The following is a 26,046-nucleotide window of genomic DNA, read 5'->3' as shown; positions in this document are numbered from 1 at the left end:
TTTGAACTTGGATGGACTAGATCCGCGGTATATATATTTATGCAGTACTTGGATAATGTTAATATGATACTTGAAGAGAGAATGATAGTTATAAAAAAAAAAAGAGGATAAAGGAAATGATACGAGCTCGTGAATTCGTGATATATGGGAGAGGAACTAATATTGTGCAATAATTTTTTAAAGAATAAGTTAAAGCTTGGGAGCATCGAGAATGAAAGCAAACAAAAGAATGTTAGTTGTGATTTTGGAATGCCTCCAAACACTCCTCACGAGGATCTTTATGAACACAAACCCACTGATATATGATCCTGATCTCTCTTCCCCTATATCGCTCTCTTTGTTTCTTTCTCTCTCGAGAAATATATATGCGTAACGTATACATTGATCTGTGTACGTATATGGATGACTATACTCTACGTTTATATGTATGTAGTTGTGCATCACATTTTTGAACAAACACCAATGTAAAGTCACGTCTCTCAAAACACTTATCATATATATATATATATAGTTTGATGCCCAACAATTTGCCTTAAGCATGTAAAGAATGATTTGATGGATCAGTTTCAAATTAAATCTCATCTATATATGTATGTTAGATCAATATGCTCCACCCACTAAAGTAAATATACGAAGTTGTACATGTTAGAGTTTATAAATACATGTAAGTATATAAGTTTGGATAAATTAGTATTGATATATGATGCAGAAGATTGTCTATGTAAGAGACGGACAAACAAACGTACCCACCAATTCACATGTGTGCCACTTAATCATCACAACAAAACAACATTCTACACACAAGTCCCGTTGCTTCATCAAACCCTTTCTGTCTCACGTCCGTAGCTTAATTCGTTTAGACATCTTTATACACTCTATGTTTCTTTTCTTAAATTTAGAGTTTGGTTCTGGCGAGGTATACTAGCAGGTCGTGAAGTGATAAGGAAGGGAATGGGTTGGAACGTGGGAAACGGAGAGTCCATAAAGGTCTGGGGGGAGACATGGCTCTCATCGGATACTCAGCTTGCTCCAATGCGACCGCCTACTCTTCAAAATCAACAGCTCCGAGTAAAGGACCTTATGCTCCCCAACTCAACGAATTGGAATGTCGAAGAAATAAGGCTCCAACTCCCCCTCTACGAGGCACACATTAGGAAGCTGGTACCAAGCGCAGAGATGCTAGATGATGAAATAGTTTGGCTACCTGAAAAGTCGGGTCAGTACTCAACAAGATCAGGTTATGCTTTGGCTAAGGTTCATAATGGTAATCAGCAGGATCCGTTTAACTGGAAACGATATGTGTGGAATGTCGAATGCTCTCCTAATCTGAGACAATTCCTTTGGAAAGTGAAGAATGAGGCTCTTGCAGTAGGTGAAAACTTGATAAGAAGAGGAATTCAAGTTGATGGAAAGTGCAAGAGATGTGGTGAAACAGAGACCATCTTCCATGTGATGTTCTCTTGCCCCACGGCTAGGAAAGTTTGGGACCAAGTACCAGCAATGGCCATTCCCACAGTGAGCTCCTGCAACTCTATGGAGGATCTACTCAAACTTGGTTCTCGGATGATAAATTTACCTCCATCAGGCCTTACTATTCCCTTATACCCGTGGATATTCTGGGTCTTGTGGACTAGTAGGAATCAATTGATGTTCGAAGATAAGTCTTTCTCGGAAACAGAGATGGTGTTGAAAGCAATCAAAGCAGCAAAGGAGTGGCAGGAGTCATTACCACAACGCAAACAACGCTCTGCTTCATCTAAAGACTGTCACACCTCGAACCCTCTCTCCCAGGTGCCGACAAATCTCCACATTGTGTATTCTGATGCGGCTTGGAACAGCTCTACAGGCGCAGGAGGCTTGAGCTGGATCGGCACAGATGCAGTGGGATCAGACCAGTTCCAAGGAACGGATACTCGACGTTATATAGCTTCAGCTTTGGTAGCAGAAGCATTGGCGTTAAAAGCAGGCCTCTCGTAGGCCGTCTCTTCAGGCATTAAAGATGTGATCTGTGTTTCAGATTCTAAGTGCGTTATTGATTTGATCACAGGTAACAAGACTGTGGTGGCTCTCCTAGGGATGCTCCATGACATAAGCGTGTTGAGCCAGTCCCTCTCATCTATCTCCTTTTGTTTTATTCCTAGGACATGTAATGAACCAGCGGATAGACTGGCCAAGAACTCTCTGTTTCAGTTCTCTAACCATCTCCTTGAGATGGCAAACTCTGTTATTGCTTAAGTTTTTATGAAAAGGAAGGTTTGACCAAAAAAAAAAATTAGAGTTTGGTTCAAAGTCCATTCTTTTTCTCCAACTCTCGTCCACTCCGAGATCCTCTTTGGTTAGATATATTGTTGGAGCTATGTACTTATGAATTAAAATCAAATCGTACGTATTAGGAAAAATGATCATTGGTTTATTTTCTTACGTATTAGGAAAAAATGACATATATGACATATTGAGTACTTAACTCTACGATTTGATTTTAATTCATAAGTACATATCTCCAACTGATCAAATGATCAAATGTTAAATACTATCATTGGAAAAACGATCATTGGTTTATTTTCTAGAGTAGTTCCACTTGAAAAACGATCATTGGTTTATTTTCCTACGTATTAGGAAAAATGATTCTGACTGCTTGAAAATTTACACGTCCGACTTATGAACCACCATTATGAAACACTAGTTATTATTATCAGCTCAAGATTGAAATTTTATGAAGACCACGCCCTTTATAGACGCCGTTACTTCACAAGTGATTCATGTTATTGTTATGTCGTTAACTTCACTTGATCTGTATGCTAAGAGTACTAGTTATACATTTTTTTTTTATGTTTTTGCTAAAAACTATTAATTTATTTCCTTTTCTTGTTTAACATCTTGATTAATAGACTGTTTATTACATTAGTTTTGCTAATCTTTTTTTCTTTTCCAGGTAAACAGTTGATACCTAGTCTCAATTCAATCAGGTGACAAAAATAATCATGACATTACAGTACACATATTTATCTCTTGCTGTTTATTCTTCATATTATCTAGTCAATGTTTTACTAACCTCAAATATCCTAGATTTATAGAATGATCCATACCAAACTTCAAAGAGAAGTTTAGACAATAGATGGATCTTTTTTTAGATATTCAAATAAAGTTTAAAACATGGTTTATATTCGCGTGGTAGGTTTAGTATCATGGAGTTGCTTCGAGTCCCAATACATCAATGTTAATGACGACTTATTAATTAAACTCCAAGATATAATATATTGGATGGATCATACGTGGGAGAGTTACTCGCACCACTTACAAGCTTGTCTGTCATAATATTATGTGCTCTTGAAATATGTCTGATCCGGAAGTTAGGGAATAAAGTCTTACTGCATCTAAATTTTTTATATAATTTTTGTTATATTTTTTTGGTTTTTACATTTTTAATTTATACATATATAATGTTGATGTTAAAAATACATCAAACTCATATATTTACAACAAAAAAATTAAAATGCTAATTTTGAAAATTTAAGTTACTAATTTTTAGATAATATTATAAAATTTTGATTTTTTGATTTTTAATGGTAAAGCCCATCAACTATGTTTAATTAATGTAGAAACCCCTAAACTAAAGATTTACTGATAATAGGGGGGTTTTTACCCAAAACAAATATAGTTGAGGGGTTTTAATGTTAAAAATCTATAAATTAAATAACAAAACATTGTTTAGTAACGTGGAAAAGGAAAGAGATAGGCCGACCAAATACGGGCCGGTGGATGGGCGGGCCTTATCTGTTTCGTATAAAACAAGCCTAGGCGAGTCTTTGTTTCTAGCTTAGGGTTTGGTTTCAGAGGAAGGAAAGAACGAAGGAACGAAGAACAAATCGAAGAGGTTAGGATCTCAACTTTCATCATACGATACGTCTTCTTTGGAATTGCGAATGTTTATTTATCTATTGGTGATTGATTGATTGTGTTTATATTGCTTAATAACTAAAGTAGGAGTTTATAATTAATTGGGGTCGTGTGTGTGTTTTGGATCTAAGGTTAGATGGATCGTGACAGTAATGATGATGGACGTATTCCTTTTAGGAGCCTTTCTTGCTACCAAGAGATTTGTAGGCTTGCTGATAAGGATTGTCACTTCTCATCAATTCCAAGATATCCGCTTTTCGTGAGAGACGTGTATGATATGGTGGATGATCCTTCAACTGATTCAGTTGTCTCGTGGAGTGATAGTGGCAAGAGCTTCATCATTTGGAAGGAATCTGAGTTCCTAGGAGATGTTTTTCCTAGGTGCTTTTCCTGCGATTACAAAGATATGACATCCCTCACCGCCTGGTTTAATGCCATGGGATATAGTAAAGTTGAAGAATCTGTGCATTGGGAATTCACAGGCAATTATTTGGTGAGAGGCCAGCCTCCCCACCCTACAGATACATCCTCACGTACTCCTGGGGGTATTATGATTTCTCCAGAAGAGGCCAAAATCATGGAGAGGTTCTTTGCTTCCCCGAAGGCTCGCAAACAATAAGCTCTGTCTGTTTCGGTGGAGTTGCTTTGCTCTCGTGGTTGTTGTTGTTTTCTTAATCTTATTTTATCGTCCTGTTTGAAAACATTATGTTCGGTCCCTTTTCTTTTAACTTATGGTTTGTAAGATAAGATGGTTGATGTTTTTTTTTTTTTTTTTGCATTTTAATAAGATGAGATCATTATGATCTTTTGGTTCTGTTGACACAAAATACCTGCTTCTACATCAAATGTCTCAGGTTTTACTGTGTTAACAAGTAGACGGAAGATGAGAAATTAAAATCTGATTCCACTTAGTATGAAGGGATATGGCTATTATTTGGTACAGGTAATCAGAGATGCATTCTTAGGCTGGAGCGACTTTTCAAGTAGATTGGTTTCATCGGTGCAGAACAGCCACATGTTATTTTGAGGAAAGACTCAGTTTCAAGAGTGTGAATTGGGTTGTGTAATTAGACTAGAGTTGTGCTACCCAGCAAATATTTAAGAGGAATAACGTAAATATGGTTGGGACTTGGGAGTTTTGATTCCTGAAATTGAATCTGATCCAGAAGTGAAACAGGTGGTTGACAAGGCTGAATATATAATCAAGAAGGTGAATGAATCATGTGAAGCAAAAATCATCAAACTTGGCAACTTATTGTGTTCCGGTCAGTGGCACAGATGACAAAATCAAGCTGTGAGTATCTTCAAGAAGGGGTCTTGCAGTTGTGCCAACTTCTCCGTGAATAGACCTCTGTCACGTACTGATATTTGTTAAATTATGGGGGTCTTATTACACTTGTATATAAGGGTCTGGGTCCTTAGTTTCATCTTCTTACACTATTTTATTTTTCCAGGTCGCTTAAATGCAAGGAGCGATGTGTACAGTTTCGGAGTTGTGCTTCTAAGAGATTTTGACGCGTAAAGAAGCTTTAGACTTGAACAGGCCGGCTGAAGAAGAAGACCTTGTGGAATGGGCTAGACCTTACCTCACAAGCAAACGCAAAGTTGTCCGAATCGTGGACCCTCGGCTAGACACACAGTACTTACCCGAAGAGGCAGTGAGAATGGCCAGCATTGCGGATTGGCGGTGCAGTGTATCTCGTTCGAACCAAAGTCACGTCAGACCATGGACCAAGTGGTCGGTGCCTTGCAACATCTTCAGGACAACTTGGGAATACCGACTCAGACCGATCCGGTTAGGGATGGCAAGAAACATGGTTTTCAAAAACGTTTTTGAGTGTAAATATTCTCGGTTTTTAGGTGAATAATGAGTTTTAATCAATTTGAATTTATTCGGTTTGAAAAAAAAAAAAAAAAAATCAATGTTTAGAAGTAAACATTCAAAATCAAAGAAGGCTTTGTAGTTTCTTGCGTCTTGTACTCTTATCCACTTAGTGACCCGCAACACACAACTCGAGACTTGTTAGTCGCAGAGAAGTTTTAGTTTAGCCGCAGAAGACAAGGGGGTTTACTCTCTGTTCTGTCTGAGTGAATCAGTGATCTTCGAACTGTGACGACGACACCATTTCTATGCTTGAAAACCTTGTCTTCTCTGTTCCCATCTCACGTATGGCAGCCACCACAACCGCACACGTGAACTCGCAGGTTCTCCTAGGAATAAGATCAGAGTCTACAGAGCAATAGATACTACACACAGCCACCAGAACCGCACTGCAGGTTCTCCTAGGAATGTTGGAGGTTCAACAGCTCGAAAGTAAAGATCCGATCTTTGCTTGAAAACCAAAAATAAAGTTTTGAACTTTGCACACAGAGGGAAGCAATTTCATCATCTTATCTACAAGAGGAAGGCTAAACAAGTTGAAGAACTTTTGTGCCACAGGGAAAGGAGGTTTCTCAAGAAATCTTCAGGTTAAGTTCTATATAACCTCTTCACCTTGTTAGAGAATGAGAATGAAAAGGAGAATCTGATACAGATATTTTGAACTTAATTAAGTGAGAGCTGAAAATGTTCAACAAAGTCTAGACAACAAAGGATGTAACTTTGTCTTTATTCACATAAAAGAAGGAACGAACCAAATTCAAGCTCCTAGACACATTTCCTCACCTCACCTCACCTACTAGGCTTCAACATCTGGGTAGACACCTCCCTCTTCTACACCTTTCTTGCTGTCACAAAGGCAGAAAGTTCTTCTAAGTCCTTCATCTTCAAGCTGTAAATGAAACTACCCAACAAGACTTCAAAACAATCAGCAACAACACCAACCAAATCCCAGGCGTGCAACTTGTGCTGTCTCATCAAAGACCGCAGTGGACTATGCTCCACAGACTCCTCCGTTTTCCCTGTGGCAAGAAGCTGTTCTTCAGGAAGAAGACTCGTCCGTCGTTAATCACCTCGCAGAGAAACTCTTGAATCTTCTTCAGCTTCTCTATAGAAGCGAGGTGATTTGGGGTTTCAGTAAAACTGTCTACAACAGTCCGTCCACCGTTAGTTTCTTAGCACTCCAAACTTTAACATGAACTTCTTGGGCCTTCTGTGCCGTGAGCTCTTTACATACAAGATCACCAATCGACTCTACCGTCCTCGATCTGAAACGATCCAGATAATATCGAAAGAACACAAAACCTGGACCCTCACTGTTGACCCGAATCTTCATCATATCGAAATCCAGCACAAACACATCGATCATTTCAATGATGTAAGGGATCATCATCGCTGGTTGGGGTTCCCACGAGAAGTTGGGCACCATCGGCAAGGGATGTTTCTCTACTTCAAACTTTCCGAATCTAAGGAGATCTTTGGTTTCCTTCACTACAAACTCGATCAAAGTGAGAATGACCTTCAAAGCCGGAATCGACGTCGGTGGATATCCCTGTGAGATGAATAAAATTGAATCAAATATGAAAAACAAAAAAAACTAAAGGTAATCCACAGTTCGACACAGTACCCCATCGTAACCGAGGACCAGATTCTTCAACTCATTCATCTCCTCAACCACATCCTTCACATGCTGCGCCATCTTCTTCTCTGCTTCTCTTCTTCGCCGCCGTCTTTTTTTTTTTTCACTCTGCTTCTCTTTTCCGCGTCTTCTCCAAGCCAATCTCTTTTACTAATTGGGCCACACTAACTTGCTTTGGGCCTTTCTAATCACAAATAAAGCTTTAAGGGTCAATTAGTCTAAACTTTAGTGGTCAACTTTTTCTCTGTATTTTCTTTTTCTTACAAATATTCTATTCTAGAAACCCTGTCTTATTATCTTCCTATGTTTTTAATTACGGCTTAGATTATAGAGTTTTTTCAGCCTTTGTCCTTGGTATGTTATGTAGCTATTTGTTATTCAATGTTGTTTTATCGCCAGCTAACGGAAACATAATAACCTAGTAGCTATTTCACCCGGAAGACTCTTCTTCGCTTTTTGTTTCAAAACATGACATTTTTCTTCTTTTACGTATTGTCAAAAAAAAAAAGAGGTAGGCTAATACTATAAATTTATTATATGTATAAAATTATTAGAAACCGTCACTGCTAGTAGATGAATACCACATGAATCTTAGCTGGTTTGCATTTAGAGATGTGTAAAGTCTTATTTTACTCTATTCTAGTGGATGCATTGTCCTAAAATATGATATTATATTTTCCAGAGTGGTAAAATAAGAAGCTGCAAACAAGGTGTATTCCCCTGAGGAACTCATGAGCGCCAATAAAAAGTCAAGTCCAATGCAGGTGAACAATAACGGATGCAATCCCTTTTCACAAACTTAACTTGGTATTATTTTCTTATTTTTTAGTCAACGTATTGTCCTAAAAAGATGATATTCTGCTTTCCAGACTGAGAGAGATGCTGCAAACAAGATGGAATTCGATGGGGCCCTCATGAACGCTACACAATGGCAAGCACATGTATTTCTCAAAGCAGGAGATCAAACAGATGCCATCGCTGCCCACAAACTTATCTTGGTATTCTATTATGGAGTTTTTTTTTTGTTAACCTGAAGGAGGACGGTCAGACCCTAATCTCTCTGACTCTCTCTACGATCAGTACCAGCTGTTACTAATATTTTTTGACATAAAGTATTCTTACAGGCAGGAACCGAACTAGTACAACAGAACAAACTTTGGGCTAAACCACCAGCCCGACACACACACACACACTGTTGGTTTTAGAGTTTTAAGTGTTGCGTGTGAATTGTGCTTTACTTCTTCTAACTTGAGCTTTGTTTTTCAATATATTTATTAGATGGCAAGATCGAAGGCGTTTCGAAACTTATTGGAATCAGATGATTTAAAAGCTTCTTTGTCGAAAGAGACAATCACTCTTTCAGAGATGAAACATGATGAGTTAGAGACGTTTCTTGAGTTCATATACAACGGTTCGCTTTCCGATACAAAGATGGTGCAACACGTCCGTGTACTCTACCTAGCAGCAGACAAGTACGAAATTCCACACCTTCAAGATCTTTGCAGAAACCAGTTGAGCGGCACAAGAAATGTATTTGATGTCCTCGACCTTGCAAAGATTCATCATGACAATATCCTCGAACATGAGGTCTCTAAGTTTATCGCATCACACATGGAGGGAGTTTCATCCTCGAGCAAGTTCATGTCGTTTGTGGAGAGTGATCCGGCTCTTACTGTCCAAGCCATAAGGGGTCACGTGAACAAACTAAAAAGAAAACGTCAGGAAAAAAGAAATAAAAAAGTTCGAATGTTGAACTGCGAAAGAGCAACTGAAATTAGAATTGCAAGCGGGCTCATATAAAGTAAAGAGTATGCAAACACAAAGAATTAGAAAATTTTAAAAGAATTTTTATGATTGCAAACTTGATATTTATCTTAGTACCATTTATCTTAGTACCATTTATCTTAGTACCATTTGCTTATAAATTGCTTATCTTAGTACCATTTGCTTATTAATTTAATATATTAGATTGATTTATTTTATGAGAGAATGATATTTCTTTCTTTAATTTACATTTTTTTTTGGTTTTATTCTCCTCAATTTATTATTTGTATCAAATCTTGTGTTATATTCCAGTCCGATTTATGAATAATCCGGTCTAAATGGGTTTTTTTTCCATCCATGCATGATATTTTGAAATAAACAGTCAAAGACCATTGACCCAAGAGGACATATTAGAAATAAAGTTTTATATAGTAAATTGAAAAATTGACAAAAAAATATAGTAAATTGAAAGAAATACTAAGTGATATATATGATCAATCCACTCATTGCTAATTATATTTAAAGTTAAAAATCCATGATCATTTTAAATTTAACTTGGTATGAGAATTAAATCATATCAAAGCAAGAGTTCAAATGCAATCCGCGTCCACAAGTTATCCTATTTAATGGACATGTTTTTAGTTCTTTTGACAGTTTTTAGAAGTTTCGTGAGATACTCTGATTGGCTGCATGTCAATTTATAAATTTTCGCTAGATTAAAACAAAAATAAAATTTAAATACAAGGCAAAATTACAATGAAATATTTATATTTATTCTTTGAGATATTCTATTGAGAATCTTAGCCGATGAAACCCTTACATATAGGGGTTTTCGCTTTATTAAGAAACGTTTCTCAATTTCTTCTCTTACACGGCCGCCTCTTCGTCTCCTCCAAAGTAACCAGACTCCACGAACTCAAAATCCCTTCGTACATAGTCTCTTGTTTGTTTCTCTGCTTTTCTCTTGTTTTGTTTTGTTTTAGTTTTGTTTTTGTTTTTGTTAGGATTCTATTCTAGAGACCTTGTTTTCCTTTTCTTACTATCTTCCTTGTATATGTCGCTGTTTGTTACTGAATGTTGTCTTCTAGCTAGGTAATGGAAACATATTAACCTAGTGTCTAGTGAATCACTTTGACCCGGAAGGTTTTTCTTTGCTTTAATTTGTTTTAAAGTTTCAAAACATAACCTTCTTCTTTTGTGGCAAAGAAAATAAGTTTATCGTAGACTATTACTATGACTTTCTTATAGGTTTCAAAACCTAGATGAATGACTTGGATTCCGTAACTGCTAGTAGATGAATACCACCTGAGTCTTAGCTAGTTTGAATTTAGAGATGTGTGTAGTCTCATTATACTCTGTTCTAGTGGATGCATTGTGCTAAACGATGATATTCTATTTTCCAGAGTGGATGGTTCGCGGACGAAGAAGAACAGGATGTCTTAAATGGGATTGGTTTCAAGATAAAGAAAAAACTATTCCAGAGTGAGGAAAAAAACTGCAAAAATGATGTATTCCCCTGAGGAACTTATTATAATGAAAGCCAATAAAAAGGCAAGTCCAATGCGGGGGAACAATAACGGATGCAATCCCTTCTCAAAAACTTAACTTGGTATCATTTTCATCTCTTCTAGTGGATGTATTGTTTTAGAAATATGATACTCTGCTTTATCCAGAATATGGAGATACAAGCTGCAAACAAGATGGAATTCGATAGGGCACTTATGAACGCGTTTTAAGAACAATTCGAAGTCGATGTATGGCTCAAAGAAGGGGATCAAACGGATCCCATCCCCGCCCACAAACTTATATTGGTATTCTCTCATTCTATTTGATTTTTTTTTTTAATCTGGAGGAGTTTAGGCCAAGTCCTTATTTCCTCCTAAGTCGATGACATGGCATAAAACATCTTTTCCAATTGGAAATAGAAACATAACATAACCAACTCGTTCAACGCACAGTTGGTTTATGTTATGGAACAGTTGGTTTATGTTATGGAGTTTTAAGTGTTACATATGGATTGTGCATACTTCTTCTAACTTGAGATTTTTTTAAATATATATATTATATTATTATTAGGTGGCAAGATCGAAGGTGTTTATTAGGAACATATTGGAATCAGATGATTTCAAAGCTTCTTTGTCGAAAGAGACGATCACTCTTTCAGAGATGAAACATGATGAGTTAGAGACGTTTCTTGAGTTCATATACAACGGCTCGCTTTCTGATACGAAGATGATGCAACACGTCCATGTACTCTACCTAGCTGCAGACAAATACGAAATTCCACACCTTCAAGATCTCTGCAGAAACCAGTTAATCGGCTCCAAGAACATAACAAATGTATTATTTGATGTACTCGAGCTTGCAAGATTCATTCGGACAAGATCCTCGAACATGAAGTCTCTGAGTTTATCATATCACACATGGAGGGGATTTCATTCTCGAGCAAGTTCATGTCGTTTGTGGAAAGTAATCCGGCTCTTACAGTCCAAATGATAAGGGGTCATGTGAGTCTGAACAGACTAAAAAGTACAACAGCGCAATTGCGATGTTGTCCGGAGGCTCGACCAATATCATGCAAACATGAGGAAGTAGGAAAAATCTAGAAGAATTGTTTTTTTTTATTGAATATCAAATCTAGAAGAATATTCAGTTTTGTTTTGTGTTGTTTTTAATTTTGAGTATAATTTAATATTCAAAACGAGTTAAATGAATTAGACTGGTTTAATTTTTATATGAGTCTATACATTTTCCAAATGAGAATATAACAAATTCTTATTTACATTTTTTTTTTATTTTATTGTCATCAATTTATTATGGATCAAAGCCATGTGAAAATTAGGAATTTTAGCACGGACTGGTGATAAATTAGAACATTTTCTTTTCTTTCAAAAATCAATATCTGTCAAACCATGAATTTTAGTTTTTTTTTTGTGTGGTAAAACAAAACAACAAAGTCTATGTTGAACCCAATTTTGGTCAACTAGATAGTTGGACCTAAGTAACTTGGGCCACAAACCAACGAAGAAGCCCGACACCGACGAACAAAAAGTGATCGATTCGAATAGTCGGAGATTGCGGGGAGGTTGAGAGAATTCTGGAGTCAATCCACTATAAGAAGAGATGGACGCAAACAAATGAAGACACGTTGAAAACCCTAGAGAGAGCTATATACACACATCGATCTTATTTTCATCGAGCTTTAAGTCTTTTCTCTTGTCGATCTCGTTTGTAAGGTTCAATCTCATTTCACTTATTGTATTCGATCTTATTCATCAATAAAATCCATCTTTGCCTACTGGAATCTGATTACATCGTTGTGTTCTAAAGATATCGTTGCATACATCATCTTTTCTTTTCCAGATTAAACTCTCGATCACTATCAAATACTTAGTATGGATTTTATGATCTACGGTCTACTTGAGGGATTTGTAACTAAATTTAAGAAAATGTATTATTTTCTTGGCTTATTTCTTCATAAGTTTTTTTACTTCCATTAATTTGATGTTGGAAAAAAAAAACATTTTGTTTTCACTTTTCATAAAAATGCAGTTCCGTAATCCTTTGTTATAACTGTGGCTTCATATTTTTCTGCTAAATTGAGATTCCATAACTTTACTCAAATGTTGCTTCTCAGTTTCATGCAAAAGTAACGTTGGTGTTGGTGGTTTATGATAATTTCATTTCGAAGTTTTTATTCAGTGTGGCTTTAATTTTCGTTTTTCCTATTATCAAATTACAGTTTATTAATTTTCTTCAAGTTCTTTGTTCGAGTTGGACAGAGCTATAGCTCGGCTATCCGGATTAAACACTAATCTAATATTTTTACCTTGTTAATTGTTCATGCTAATTTAAATCAAATTATCAAAAGCCTGCTTTTGTCAACAATCAGATTATCAGACCTAGCTAATCATCCAAAAAACGTTTGTTGTTATGATTTTTTTATATAAAATGTCAGACTGGAACGGGCAAATATATATGTAGGAAGTACGTATTTGTACGAGTTACTTTCCAGGTCTTCTGGAGTTATTTTGCTCACGTGAATAAAATGTGTTTGTCGTCTTCTGTGGTATAATATAAGTTATCTAATATCATCTGATCAAATCCGAAATAATAATAATAATAAAATTTTGGTCTACTAAATTCATAAAATGATGAGTGTTTTCGATTTTCTGATATTCAATTTTGAGAATACAAAAGTTTAGCTGTCTCAGATGATATGTATCAGCTAAGCTAGGCGACTATACTTTGAATACGTATTTTATATTTGCTTATGTGGAATATATAGAAAACATACAATTCATTTTTCTTCATTATCCCTTTTCTAGGGGACAATTCTGGGTAAAGGTGAACATAAAATAACAGAATTACTATAGAAATTGTTTTATTATATTTTGTATATTAAACATAAATAAAGGAGAATCAAAGAAAAGGTGGAACATTGGTTTCACCCCAGCTTGAGATTGCATCTGTCACTGCCTGTTTCACTGCTTCAGCATCCATTCTTTCCTCATCTTCATTCTGCTGTTAGTAAAGGTGACGTAATCATTTAGATCATTTATTTATGCCAACTCACATATAGACGTTGACAACTCATGTTTATATTTTGTATACATATGTGTCTACTATGATTTATAAACTTTTCAGCAGCAATTATGACATAAGCTTTATCCATATATATGCAATGCCGTGCGAAGAGTTTTAGGGGCCTAAGGCAAGTTTTAAAAATAAATTTATTTACAACCGTAATGAAAATAATTTTCTAATATGATCTATTATTTTCACCAAATACACAAGTCTAATACAATAAAAGAATAATTTTATAACATAAATATGTTATATTATGTCATATAGAAAAAAAATACATGAATTCAAAAAATAAATTAATTAATTTTCGTAGAAATGTTTTTTTTTAATAAGTCTAAACCACTATATTAGAAATTATTTTAAATTTTAGGGCCCTAAAAACAGTCATATTAATCGAGGTCTGAGGCGAATACCTTTTTCAATACACTGTAGGCACGCCTCTGGCATTAAAACCAGATAATGTTTCATTAAAACATACGATGAAACTATCTCAAAGTGAGCTCATTTGTATTGAGTAAATCATACAAACACTATCCGAAACATATATAAATAGGCACAATAAATAACTGTAATTACGATATATCATTAATGTATACAGATATGCATGTTTGTATGATGATTTGTTAATTACCTTGACTCCCATGGCATGCAAGCTAAAGGAGTCGGTACATGAAACCCTAGCTTCGAGAACGTCAAGCCCCATATCCTCAAAGGCTTCTAATACCGAAACAAGCATGCCTGGCTGATTCTCCCCTGAGAAAACTTTTATCATAAAACCCTTTTCTAGGGTTTCGACTTTTACCTATAAATAAATTGACCATTCAAAACCTCGTAGTGAATTTCTCATATCACTTGCAAACTTATGTATATAATGGTTCCAAAGTATATATTTGTGATTGTTTATACCATTGGTGTGGTGGGATCCGTGGGTTCGCTTGAAGATTGCTCTGCGGCAGTGTCCTCCTTGAATCTTTCGACTTTTTTCTTAAGGTTTTGGATATATTTCGATGCATCCGTTATAATCGATGTTTCGTTTTGCTGTCATCAAAAACATGTGTGGACGGACATATATTAATAGCATATAAATCATCCCAAAAAATATTATTAGAGGTTTAGCAGTAAAAAAGAGAGAGAGAAAAAAAAACAGTCTTCAATCCATACGATCATGACTACCCCCCATATATCTCGTTTCCAATTATATATTCTTCTATATACACTTAGAAGAGGATAAAGTGATCACCCAAAAACATAAAAGCATACAAGAATAGTAGATCCATTTTGGATTCAAATACCCAAATGGTAGAAAATGATTGCTTTTATAATAAAAAGGAAGAAGAGGTTGAATATAATTACAGCATGAGAATTAGTGGCTGAACGAAGCAGTTGAAACTTCTCTTGTAAAGAACCTCTATTTCGTTCCCACGAAACCATTCTTATATTTATAAGCCTCTTCCCTTCCCATAGAGCTTTCTTGATTTATTTGTATTATCTTCTGTTTAGAGGAACTATGTGTGTATCTGCAATATATATATGATCAGGAGGAAGCAGAGAACTTAAACTAAATTGTTTATAGGATCCTCTCCCCTCTCACATGTCTGCATTAGTCTCTCTTGATCGCTACAAAATATTACATACGGACAACTCCGATTTGTATCTCGTGAATTACTTCCTTGCCTCTATGTCCTAATATACGAAATTCTATTTAATATTCGACCCTGTTTTTTTTTCTTATATTTATATATGCATTTCGTATATTGATTAATTTACAATATTCATATGATCATTTACATGCGTACAAATACAAATATACGTGTACATACCTTTACCTACCAATACTAATATTGTAAACTAATTACTATGTTTATTGACTGTAATTTCTCGCTGTGATAAAATACGTTATCTTAGCACCATAAAAAGTTTTACATTATTTATGTGTTTTATTTTCCTCTTTGTTTTGATACTATTCTAACGCGTCCAAGCAAAATCACGAATAATTGACTACAACTATAGACAGCTTTGAACTTTTGGAAACGGATAAAGATATATAATGGGAAAACTCCATATTATACTTAATGATACGATATCGATATACTATTCCAATCGCTGTAGTAAATAATAATATAAAATGGACTTTGTCAGGTATATATCTATTATTGCTGGTCATTCAGCTATTAGTTATAAATCAAAGAAATTGCAGTCATTCATTTCTTTTTGAACATCATATATTGATCTATCTAGAATAAATTTCAGTATCAAAAAGACATCACCACATCTCTTTTGGATCGAGTTTCTAGTCAATAACGAATTATAGTATGCAAGTGCCATTTACATCTAATTCGTTATGATCATTGCAACAAGAAGAAAACCATTTGAACTTGGATGGACTAGATTTTTGGTATATATATTTATGTAGTTACTTGGATAATGTTAATATGATACTTGAAGAGAGAATGATAGTTATAAAAAAAAAAGAGGATAAAGGAAATGATATGAGCTCGTCAATTCGTGATATATGGGAGAGGAACTTATTGTCCAATAATGTTTTAAAGAATAAGTTAAAGCTTGGGAGCATCGAGAGAATAAAAAGCAAACAAAAGAATGTTAGTTGTGATTTTGGAATGCCTCCAAACACTCCTCACGGGGATCTTTATGAACACGAACCCACTGATATATGATCCTGATCTCTCTTCCCCTATTCACCATCTCTCCTTGTCCTCCATATCGCTCTCTTTATTTACATTGATCTGTGTACGTATATGGATGACTATACTCTACGTTTATATGTATGTAGTTGTGCATCACATTTTTGAACAAACACCAATGTAAAGTCACGTCTCTCAAAACACTTATCATATATATCTATATATAGTTTGATGCCCAACAATTTGCCTTACGCATGTAAAGAATGATTTGATGGATCAGTTTCAAATTAAAAACTCATCTATATATGTATGTTAGATCAATATGCTCCAAAAATATACGAAGTTGTACATGTTAGAGTTTATAAATACATGGAAGTATATAAGTTTGGATAGATTAGTATTGCAGAAGATTGTCTATGTAAGAGACGGGCAAACAAACGTACCCACCAATTCACATGTGTGCCACTTAATCATCACAACAAAACAACACTTACACACAAGTCCCGTTGCTTCATCAAACCCTTTCTGTCTCACGTATGTAGCTTAATTCGTTTAGACATCTATTCACTCTGTGTTTCTTTTCTTAAATTTAGAGTTTGGTTCAAAGTCCACTCTTCTTTTTCTCCAACTCTCGTCCATTCCGAGATCCTCTTTGGTTAGATATATTGTTGGAGATATGTACTTATGAATTAAAATCAAATCGTAGAGTTTAGTACTCAATATGTCATATATTATTATATACAGCATATATTAGAATCTGATTTAAATGTATTTAACATTTGTGTTGTGTGATATTCTTGCAATTGCCACCATTAAGGAAAAATTAGGCAACACAAACAAAACCAAGAGGTCCAAGACTATAGTATAACTTATATACACTGTAGTTTTATATTTACTGTAGATATTATGACTTCCGACAATCGCAATGCTATTTGTAATCTTGTTATAGAAAATACCGATTGGAAATGAAAATGAAAATATATGTGGGAGATATATATGTAGGGTCGCTATCTACATATGAATTATAAGGGATGCAAAGAATTACCTTGTCATCGATTCATTTTCGAAAAAAAATTGGCTTAGAAATTATCATTTTAGCAAACAAGTAAAATATATTTTCCCTGTTCCATATTATATATTAATATTTGTACCTTAAAAATTTGTAAAAGAGTCTCGTGTCTGCAACAGCTATATCTCTTTTGTCTTATCTCTCCCTCATGAATTAAACTTTATTGCACTAAATCACTGATTTAAAACATCTCTATCCCATCTCTAAAATAGAGAAAACAATAGAGATGAGATTTTGCTCTAATTAATGTGTTCCTATCTAATAGAGAAATGTTATATTTGGCTCTATAAATAGATGAATATTTTTTTTCCTAAATATAGAAGAAAAAATAGCATTCCTCTATTTATAGAGGCAAATATAACATTAATCTATTATAGAGAAACACATTGGAGTAAAAATTCCATCTCAATTTTTTTTTCTATTATAAAGATGAGTTGGAAATGGTCTTAATATATTTGATAAGCAAAAATCAACGAGATTCAATATTCATAGAGTAGTTCCACTTGAAAAACGATCATTGGTTATTTTCCTACGTATTAGGAAAAATGATTCTGACTGCATGAAAATTTACACGTCCGACTTATGAACCACCATTATGAAACACTAGTTATTATTATCAGGTCAAGATTGAAATTTTATGAAGACCACGCCCTTTATAGACGCCGTTACTTCACAAGCGATTCATGTTATTGTTATGTCGTTAACTTCGCTTGATCTGGTATGCTAATTAAGAGTACTAGTTATAAATTTATTTTTTTATGTTTTTGCTAAATACTATACATTTATTTCCTTTTTTTGTTTAACATCTTGATTAATAGACTGTTTATTACATTAGTTTTGCTAATCTTTTTTTCTTTGCCAGGTAAACAGTTGATACCTAGTCTCAATTCAATTAGGTGACAAAAATAATCATGACATTACAGTACACATATTTATCTCTTGCTGTTTATTCTTCATATTATCACGTCAATGTTTTACTAACCTGGAATATCCTAGATTTATAGAATGATCCATACCAAACTTCAAAGAGAAAGTTTAGACAATAGATGGATCTTTTTTTAGATATTCAGATAAAGTTTAAAACATGGTTTATATTCGCGTGGTAGGTTTAGTATCGTGGAGTTGCTTCGAGTTCCAATACATCAATGTTAATGACGACTTATTAATTAAACTCCAAGATATAATATATTGGATATGGACCATACATGGGATTTAGATGAGACCAAACAGACAAAATAATATTGAACATATCTGAAGGAAGAATTTGCAATAGTATGTTGTAGTCAGGGTTTATCAGTTTGACTTACCCCACTTTCCTCTTGAATATGACAAAGGATCAAATGCGAATTAGGTCACGGGGGCGGCTTTGTGCTATCAAACATATCACTTTTTTTTTGTAATATCTTTTATTTTCGATTTTTGTATAGTATTTGATCAAATAATAGACATTGCTCAATCATTTTCATCCTCACATTTATACATCAGAATAATGTAGAAAAATACGTATTATAACATTACATTTATGACTTAAGTATATATATGCTCACAGTTACATGTCTGACGTGTGCATGTCTAGTTGTAGACTTATAAACTAATTATAATTAAGCTTTTCACTAAATTTATTTGTCGGAATCCACAAATATGGGAGCACACGTAAACAATTTATAATAGTCAGAGTAGACAATCAACAACTTAATTAGACACACATAATCATAAACGTTATATGAAATTAGATATGATTTTACATAAAAAACATAATAAACACATACATTGGTTTGAATATAGAAATTTGGATATTCATATTACTTTTTAATGATACTTTTAATATTTAATTATCAAGAAAATGTATTAGTTATATATTTAATTAACAGATAAATTCTCTAAAAACACACATAATCATAAAAGTTATATGAAATTAGATTACATAAAATACATAATAATCACATACATTGGTTTGCATATAGAAATTATGATATCATATTAATTTTCTAATGATATTTTTTAATATTTAATTATCAAGAATATGTATTAGCTATATACTGTGTATATATATATATTTTTATTTTTTTTTGTTTTCAAATATATAAAATCTGTTTTGAATGAGATTCCGAGAATTCAATGTTACAAGCCCCATCTCATTTCTAATTAAGGCCCATCAAAGTTACTTAAGGCCCATTATGTTCTTGTTTAAGCCCTATCCCTAGTATCTCATCTTCTTCAAGCACCTCCTTCCTCCTCTTTCGACACCAAACCAACCTTCACGCCGCCGAGAGAAACCGACACAGAGAAAGAGAGAGAGGCGAGATGGGGAAGGGTTCTAAGAGTTCAAGAAAGGGTAAAAAAGCATGGAGAGCTAACATAAGCACCGAGGACATCGAAGACTTCTTCGAGAAAACCACCAAAGACGCTCTCTCCGGTGGCAATCTCTCCGCCGCTCCCAGCGAGGATCTCTTCCGCGTCGAGAAGTCTCACGGTTCTCCTCTTTACCCTCCTCATGTTTTAGTGTTTTGTGTAGAGTGTGTCTGCTTAGCTTCCTTTAGGTTTTTGAGCTGCAAAGTATTCACCTTTACGATACATTAGAATCAGCACAGTGATGGAATCTCACTGCTTAGTGTTTCTGAGTCGTCTTAGAGAGCAAAGGAGTAATCTTTATATGTTGCAGAAACAAAGTTTTAAACTTTATTATGTTTTTTGTTTTTTTTTTGTTTTATATCAGACGTTCCGGTGAAGCGTAAGATAGAGAAGAGCAGAGAGAAAGTGCTTCGGTGTGACAGCGTTTTGAAGAAGAACCCATTTGTCCAGGTGGTGTCATCTTCCAAGCCCAAGTCGAAGATCAGTAAGAAGAAGAAGACAAACGCTGTAGAAAGTAAAACACCTAAACAAGCACAAAGCGTGAGTAAAAAACATTGATTGAGCATATGGTTTTATAGTTCTGAAGCTGTTTTGTCTTGACATGAGTTTCCCTTCTTTGCAGAGTGTTGATGATGATTCTGTAATGATGGACTTGTGGGGCGATGATAATAAAGGTTTGTTTAGTGAAATATTCTACTTTTAGTTCAGTCTGAATCCTTTTGATTCTTTTGGATAGAGATGTTAACACATAACGTTTGGTTACACATTTGCAGGAGAAGATGAGGGCAACCCTAGAAAGGTAATAATGTCTCCCTGTAGTAAAATTGTTGATTCGTCTTTAGACTGTGATTCTTTTAGCAATAACTTTTTTTCTTTCTGGGTTACAGATTTGGAAAATGACTTCGACTATTCCAGCAGTAGAAGTTGATCCTGCAGGATGCTCATACAACCCTACAGCTGAAAGTCACGAGGTACTAACTCTTTACTCTATAGATTAAACTCTTTACTATTGATTAAAGTCTCACAGGCCTCTCTATATTTTGGCATTGACTTTTCTCTCATTATGTTGCAATAGGATATGTTGGCTGAAGCCGTTGCTCAAGAAATGCAGAAAGTTTACAAAACTGAGCTAGGACCTGAGCCTGTTCCTTTGACTATCGATGGAAACAACAACATCGAAGACGAGGCAGGTCTTTTGAGTGTGTGCAATAGAATAATCAATGGAAAGAGTGCCTACTTTCTTGGTGTGGACAATGGTAGCGAAGGTGAAGAGGACGCAGAGGCTGCTAATGAAGAGTCTGAAGCTGGGAACAAGTAAAACTCTCTCTCTCTCTTCTTTATTGTTGTTTTGTTTTGCATAATGCATTGGCTAAAGACTTAGATTCACATACTGCAGAACCGCAAGAACAACAAAGAGAGTGACACGTGTGGTGTTGAACAAGAGAGCTAGACAAAAGGCACTGCGAAAGGAGGAGACAAAGGAAAAACATAAAGAGAAGTTATCAAAAGAGATTGACAGGTATTATTTGAATTAATGCATCTCAAAATATTATTCAACAAAATTTTGATTCTTACTATTTTTTTATTTTTGTAGCTTGCCGAAAATCATAAAAGAAATAGCCGAAGAAGATAAGGAGAAGCTGAATAAAAAGATTAGGCAGACTATTGCTAAGGAGGAAGTGTTGAAGATACGTCCTCCTCGTTTGGGAAAGCATAAGTATGAGGCTCCTCCTGTTCAGGTTCTCTTAACAGAAGAGATGACCGGTTCACTTCGTAAGCTGAAGGTAATATATATACTCTAAAGTTTATGGTCATTGTGAGTTTTCTTGGTAGACAAGAATCTGATGAGATCATTCTCTTTATTTTGGAAGGCGTGTTGCACACTTGCAAGAGATCGATTCAAGAGCCTTGAGAAGAGAGGAATACTTGTTCCATCAAAGACCATTAGAAGGTAAGTTCTGATGGTAAATTGACTCATACAGTGAAACAAAGTAGGTTAATGTTGAGTTTTTAATAAGATCATGATTATGATTTGTGCAGGAACTAGGGAGTTCTTTCACTGTACCGGCTGGTTTTAAAACAACTTTTTACTATGGAAACAGCAGCGGATACTATAAATCATATATGTTGTGTTTTGACATTAAGTTTTAATCTTTGGCATTTTGCTTCAATCTTTTTATGATCTATAAACATGTTAGTCGGCCATTTCAGTATAACAAATCAGTAATGAAATTATATTCTACTTTTTTTCAAATTACTTACACAACTGTCTAAGCTTTTTTCTCAAAGCAAATGGTCTCATACTGTGAGGTCATGTTGTGTTCTTGCTATCATATGATTTGTGCAGTATTGGAGCTAATAAATGTTGTGTTTTCACTTTTAACATTGAGTTTGTTTTTAAGTCTTTGCTTCAATCATTGGATAAACATTATCTTCGGTCATCTCAATATAGCTGGCAAAATAAGCAAAGAAATAATATTTAATCTTCTTATTTGTTTGATTCAATCTTTTCCTCCAATACAAACATACCAATTCCTGAAGTTCTGCTATTACACCACTCATTCACAACCTATTTTACATTGATATGAAAAAAAATACAATGCAATCTTGAAACTCCTACCCTCTTTACAGATTCTTGAAGAGACTGTGACTGCTTAAAAATTTTCATGCTTCTTCTGTTTCTGTGAAGCTGTATATGTTTGTTGAAATGGCAATGATGCTTGTGGCAACAGCAAGAGCAAACATTACTGAAGCAACAATCTTCTCTTTCAACGTTGAGATACCATTCACATTCCTTCCATTATCCCCAAAAACAATTAATCAGATTTGAACCTGAATCAGTTAGAAGTACAGAAGATGAGCTAATAAATGGTGTACCTCAAGACAATTGCAGCTGGAAAGATGAATGCTATAGAGACGGTAGAAGTAGATCCCAAGAACTGAAAGAAGTACCAAATGTCCGGTATAGCAATAGCAGCCAAGAAACAAGATATGAGCAAGGGGAAAGTGAGTCCGAAGAATCTCTTGTTGTCGTTCACCAAAGAAACCTTCTTAGGGAACAAGAGTTCATCCAAGTTGGCTCTCAAAGAGAAGTTGAGCAGAGGAAACACAAGCATGAGGTGAATCGCGTAGCTGGCTCTAACGATGTCGTTTAGCAACGAACCTATTGAAGAACCGGAGCTTTCATCAAAGTTCATGAGAACATCAGTCATTGTTGCATCCCCAAAGAGAAGGTAACAGAAGAGACCAGTCGCTGAGTAGATCGTCGCGCATAGAATCACAGAGACTCTTGTTGCTGAGAGAACTTGTAATGGATCCTTGAGCTCGAATCCAACCGGATGGACTGCAAAACATTTACCATAATAACTTCAGAATCAAAGAACAGTAAAAAGAGAGTAAAGGTTCGGTTTTCTTACGGTTGAAATGAAATGTGAAGGCTGTTACAATCACAGGTGAAGCAGTGAAGAGGTTGAAGAATGACTGTCCTCCATTGTTGAGATCAGGGAAGAGTCTCGGACTCTTTGTTCTCCCTTGCACGAGTGCGACAATCGCTAACACCGAGCTTATGATAACAAAGAGTAGCGCAAGGAGGAACGAGATCGCAGAACTTAAAGCCAATCTATCTACAAAACATACAAAAAACCATCAGACCAATAAATGTAAAGTCTTGTTAAAGCTTTGGTTTTAAGAAACGTTACCAACGCGTCTACATAAGACTAAGGGAAGGAAGAGGAAGGCGAAGATGAATAACAAACTAAAGAATCTCGTGTTCCACCAGTGAGAACCAAACCATCCTTGAAGAAGACCCAAATGAATAACTCCTCCCTTTTCATTACCAGAGAGAACATCACCTAATAAGAGAAGGAATATAAAATGTTATCAATTCTCTAAATACACAACTGGAACCAGAGCTTAATAACCAACCACTAACGGTTACTATTTCTCTAAATCCAAAACGAAAATTATTTCACTTTAAAATTAATAATAACTACAATAATATAACTAAACTATTCGAAATCACAAATTATCTAAATACTTTTTTGGATTTAATTCGGATTTTCTGGTTTTTGTCGGATTTAAAAACCACTAACAAAATAGAAACCCGACCAAACTCGGTCCGAAAAATGTTTTAGTTCCTAAAAGCTTCCTAAATAACCCAACCCGGATAACCCGAAACCCCAACAACCCGACCCGATTACCCAGAGCTACTAGCGGACAAGAACGGATCAAGACATAACAACAAGTCACCAAACCAATTCAATAGTTTAAAGATTCGTTAGAGACTTAAAAACATTTTACCTATGATAATAGAGAAAATGATCATTGACCCAAAAGTCACAACCATCGTGATAACCTGAACAGCGACGGATCCAGGCTTCCCGAACGACTCCTTCATCACGCCGGCGTAAGTCGTCGCGTCTCCGGCGACCGTGGATTTCATCAGAAACCCGGCCGACACGTTGGACAGCCACGCAATGATCACGATTATCGAGAGGGACGGGATTACGCCGAGGACTTTGAAGGCGGCCGGAATCGACATGATTCCGGCTCCGACTATGCTCGTGGAGACGTTGAAGATGGCTCCGGCGAAGGAGCCGTGCTTCTCCTCGGGTGGTGATGATGATGATGGCGATGAAGGGTCGTGGTTAGGTAATAGAGGCGCTTTAATCGCCGGAGTCATTTTCTCTCAGCCGCCGGAGATGATTAATGGAATATTCGCGGCGATGAGAGGGATGATTTGATTTGTTCGAGGAGGAGGAGCAAGAAGATGGCAACGTCAAAGGGACGTGGCATCGTTATCATATATAGAACCTTTTTGTCGTGAACGCTTTCGTTTTTAGATTTTTTCAAGATATTTTTGTCCAAAAAAAAACAAAAAGAGAGATTTGTAAAATATAATGAAAACGATGTGAATACGTATCTTGGGCTGCTGCTGCTGCTTTATAACAAATAAAGCCCATTAAAGTGTATATCAAGGCCCATGTACATCATTTGTAAAATATATTGTGAGCTAGGAAGGCTCAGCATGCATGGCTAAAATATTTAGTATCTCAATCAAAAGGTTGTATTAGAATCATTTAATTAAACTTTAGTTTATGAATAAAGTGACATGCCTAAATTGAGTTTTTTCAAAAGTATCTCAAAGCTTTTCAATGAAAATTCAAATATAATAGTTGATTGTACTGTTCACCTTATCATCATTGAATTTAACAAACAAATAGCCAACACCGCAAAGCCTACTTGTTTGCTCTGGTTTGAATTTTTCATTGCATGAAATGAACAGGGCATTGCTGGAGCCACTGATGAGGAAGGTGTTACAAAGTTCTCAGATCTTGTCAAAGAATTAATTTGATAGCATGACGGCAATCTTATCTGAAGCTCACAAAAAATATCGAATCAAATGGTCTATTAATTCAGCTTATACAGTTATGTTTTGCAGGATGCATGGAAGACAACATTACTTAATATTTTTATGATTACAAAAAAACAATACTGAATATTATCAATTTGCTATCTCTACTAGTGATATGCGTCATCAAGGATATCATGACTGGTCATTTATACACATCTTACAGTGAAATGTTTCAATGATCCAGTAGTGTTAGTATATTTTCTGCATTTCACGTTGAAATATTTTAACCGTATTATGTACTATGGGGGTCTTTAGAAAGACAAGGTAGGTTGGGAAAGTACACTAGATGGACCACAAATAGTGTGATTATTTAACAAAAACTGTAGAAAAAAAAGAACTTTAGTAATTGAACAGAACCTCCATAAAATTTAAACCTTTTGTTCTTTTTTTTTTTTGTAACAGGCTTTCAATTAAAATACAGAAAAGAAATACAAGTATGAGTTTTAGCTCATAAATTTTGAAAAGTTTTCGACAAGCATAGAGTTAAGGAACCCTAGATGAAGATCCACAAACGAATCTTAAGAGAAAATAAACAGAAATGTATAAACTAGTGGTTGTTGTACCCTCGGCCACGACGACTTTTTTTACCTCTTCCACCGACGTTCGTCCATTCCATTTCTTGCAGTTTTTGTGTTGGTTTAATTGCCCTCCCACCTCTAGTTGTATTATAACTAGAGGATGCTTCAACCACGTCAAAACCAGATCCTTTCCCATAAGTTATCGGGGTCTCCGATTCCCTATAGAACTGTTGTGGAATGTGGGTGGGTTGAGCTGTGTGGACAATTTGTTGATCATTTACAAAAG

At 35.3% G+C, this 26,046-nt stretch overlaps 5 protein-coding genes across 8 annotated transcripts; 2 read left to right on the top strand and 3 right to left on the bottom strand.

Annotated features, from left to right (window-relative positions):
• The first annotated feature begins 3,689 nt into the window (after positions 1 to 3,689).
• On the top strand, positions 3,690 to 4,711 carry LOC125608350 (heat stress transcription factor A-4a-like). Of its 2 annotated transcripts, none has more exons than XR_007339293.1 (2): positions 3,690 to 3,874; positions 4,029 to 4,711. XR_007339293.1 is itself a non-coding variant. In XM_048778648.1 (2 exons), the coding sequence occupies exon 2, from the start codon at positions 4,034 to 4,036 to the stop codon at positions 4,514 to 4,516; it is 483 nt and encodes a 160-aa protein (XP_048634605.1). In that variant the 5' UTR covers positions 3,709 to 3,874; the 3' UTR covers positions 4,517 to 4,711. The 2 variants fall into 2 exon arrangements, 1 of the variants encoding a protein (XP_048634605.1); XM_048778648.1 differs by having other exon boundaries at positions 3,709 to 3,874; positions 4,034 to 4,711.
• Positions 4,712 to 6,411: 1,700 nt separating this feature from the next.
• On the bottom strand, positions 6,412 to 7,568 carry LOC125608352. The gene is made up of 2 exons (XM_048778651.1): positions 7,404 to 7,568; positions 6,412 to 7,328 (listed from the first exon to the last, which is right to left on the bottom strand). The coding sequence occupies exons 1-2, from the start codon at positions 7,473 to 7,475 to the stop codon at positions 6,924 to 6,926; spliced, it is 477 nt and encodes a 158-aa protein (XP_048634608.1). The 5' UTR covers positions 7,476 to 7,568; the 3' UTR covers positions 6,412 to 6,923.
• A 5,855-nt stretch (positions 7,569 to 13,423) lies between these two features.
• On the bottom strand, positions 13,424 to 15,455 carry LOC125608351 (transcription factor SCREAM2-like). Of its 2 annotated transcripts, none has more exons than XM_048778649.1 (4): positions 15,120 to 15,455; positions 14,673 to 14,804; positions 14,398 to 14,568; positions 13,424 to 13,703 (listed from the first exon to the last, which is right to left on the bottom strand). In XM_048778649.1, exons 1-4 carry the CDS (start codon positions 15,195 to 15,197, stop codon positions 13,602 to 13,604), a joined length of 483 nt encoding a protein of 160 aa, XP_048634606.1. In that variant the 5' UTR covers positions 15,198 to 15,455; the 3' UTR covers positions 13,424 to 13,601. The 2 variants fall into 2 exon arrangements, with proteins under 2 accessions (XP_048634606.1, XP_048634607.1); XM_048778650.1 differs by having other exon boundaries at positions 13,424 to 13,700; positions 15,120 to 15,451.
• A 4,233-nt stretch (positions 15,456 to 19,688) lies between these two features.
• On the top strand, positions 19,689 to 22,090 carry LOC106391593 (ribosome biogenesis protein NOP53-like). 2 transcript variants are annotated; one of them, XM_013832276.3, is made up of 10 exons: positions 19,690 to 19,950; positions 20,194 to 20,369; positions 20,452 to 20,503; positions 20,603 to 20,628; positions 20,717 to 20,800; positions 20,905 to 21,143; positions 21,226 to 21,348; positions 21,424 to 21,613; positions 21,701 to 21,780; positions 21,870 to 22,090. In XM_013832276.3, exons 1-10 carry the CDS (start codon positions 19,782 to 19,784, stop codon positions 21,874 to 21,876), a joined length of 1,146 nt encoding a protein of 381 aa, XP_013687730.2. In that variant the 5' UTR covers positions 19,690 to 19,781; the 3' UTR covers positions 21,877 to 22,090. The 2 variants fall into 2 exon arrangements, with proteins under 2 accessions (XP_022557251.2, XP_013687730.2); XM_022701530.2 differs by lacking the exon at positions 21,870 to 22,090 and having other exon boundaries at positions 19,689 to 19,950; positions 21,701 to 21,784.
• A 200-nt stretch (positions 22,091 to 22,290) lies between these two features.
• Positions 22,291 to 24,893, bottom strand: LOC106391589 (amino acid transporter AVT6D). The gene is made up of 5 exons (XM_022702092.2): positions 24,129 to 24,893; positions 23,528 to 23,680; positions 23,246 to 23,452; positions 22,707 to 23,172; positions 22,291 to 22,623 (listed from the first exon to the last, which is right to left on the bottom strand). Exons 1-5 carry the CDS (start codon positions 24,508 to 24,510, stop codon positions 22,494 to 22,496), a joined length of 1,338 nt encoding a protein of 445 aa, XP_022557813.2. The 5' UTR covers positions 24,511 to 24,893; the 3' UTR covers positions 22,291 to 22,493.
• Between the last annotated feature and the right edge of the window lie 1,153 nt (positions 24,894 to 26,046).

Source organism: Brassica napus, chromosome A4 (assembly GCF_020379485.1).
Source record: "Brassica napus cultivar Da-Ae chromosome A4, Da-Ae, whole genome shotgun sequence".
NCBI classification, from domain to species: Eukaryota; Viridiplantae; Streptophyta; class Magnoliopsida; order Brassicales; family Brassicaceae; genus Brassica; species Brassica napus.
This window is presented reverse-complemented; position numbering and strand designations above follow the sequence as displayed.

Coding starts and splice junctions, on each gene's coding strand:
- LOC106391589 (XM_022702092.2), bottom strand. CDS start 24,510: ATGACTCCGGCGATTAAAGCGCCTCTATTACCTAACCACGACCCTTCA. Junction 23,681..24,128: donor CATTTTCTCTATTATCATAG/GTAAAATGTTTT, acceptor TTCTCTTATTAG/GTGATGTTCTCTCTGGTAAT. Junction 23,453..23,527: donor AGTCTTATGTAGACGCGTTG/GTAACGTTTCTT, acceptor TATGTTTTGTAG/ATAGATTGGCTTTAAGTTCT.
- LOC106391593 (XM_013832276.3), top strand. CDS start 19,782: ATGGGGAAGGGTTCTAAGAGTTCAAGAAAGGGTAAAAAAGCATGGAGA. Junction 19,951..20,193: donor CCGCGTCGAGAAGTCTCACG/GTTCTCCTCTTT, acceptor GTTTTATATCAG/ACGTTCCGGTGAAGCGTAAG. Junction 20,504..20,602: donor GTGGGGCGATGATAATAAAG/GTTTGTTTAGTG, acceptor ACACATTTGCAG/GAGAAGATGAGGGCAACCCT.
- LOC125608351 (XM_048778649.1), bottom strand. CDS start 15,197: ATGGTTTCGTGGGAACGAAATAGAGGTTCTTTACAAGAGAAGTTTCAA. Junction 14,805..15,119: donor CAGCCACTAATTCTCATGCT/GTAATTATATTC, acceptor TTTTGATGACAG/CAAAACGAAACATCGATTAT. Junction 13,704..14,397: donor TGCATGCCATGGGAGTCAAG/GTAATTAACAAA, acceptor CTTTACTAACAG/CAGAATGAAGATGAGGAAAG.
- LOC125608352 (XM_048778651.1), bottom strand. CDS start 7,475: ATGGCGCAGCATGTGAAGGATGTGGTTGAGGAGATGAATGAGTTGAAG. Junction 7,329..7,403: donor TGGTCCTCGGTTACGATGGG/GTACTGTGTCGA, acceptor TTCATCTCACAG/GGATATCCACCGACGTCGAT.
- LOC125608350 (XM_048778648.1), top strand. CDS start 4,034: ATGGATCGTGACAGTAATGATGATGGACGTATTCCTTTTAGGAGCCTT.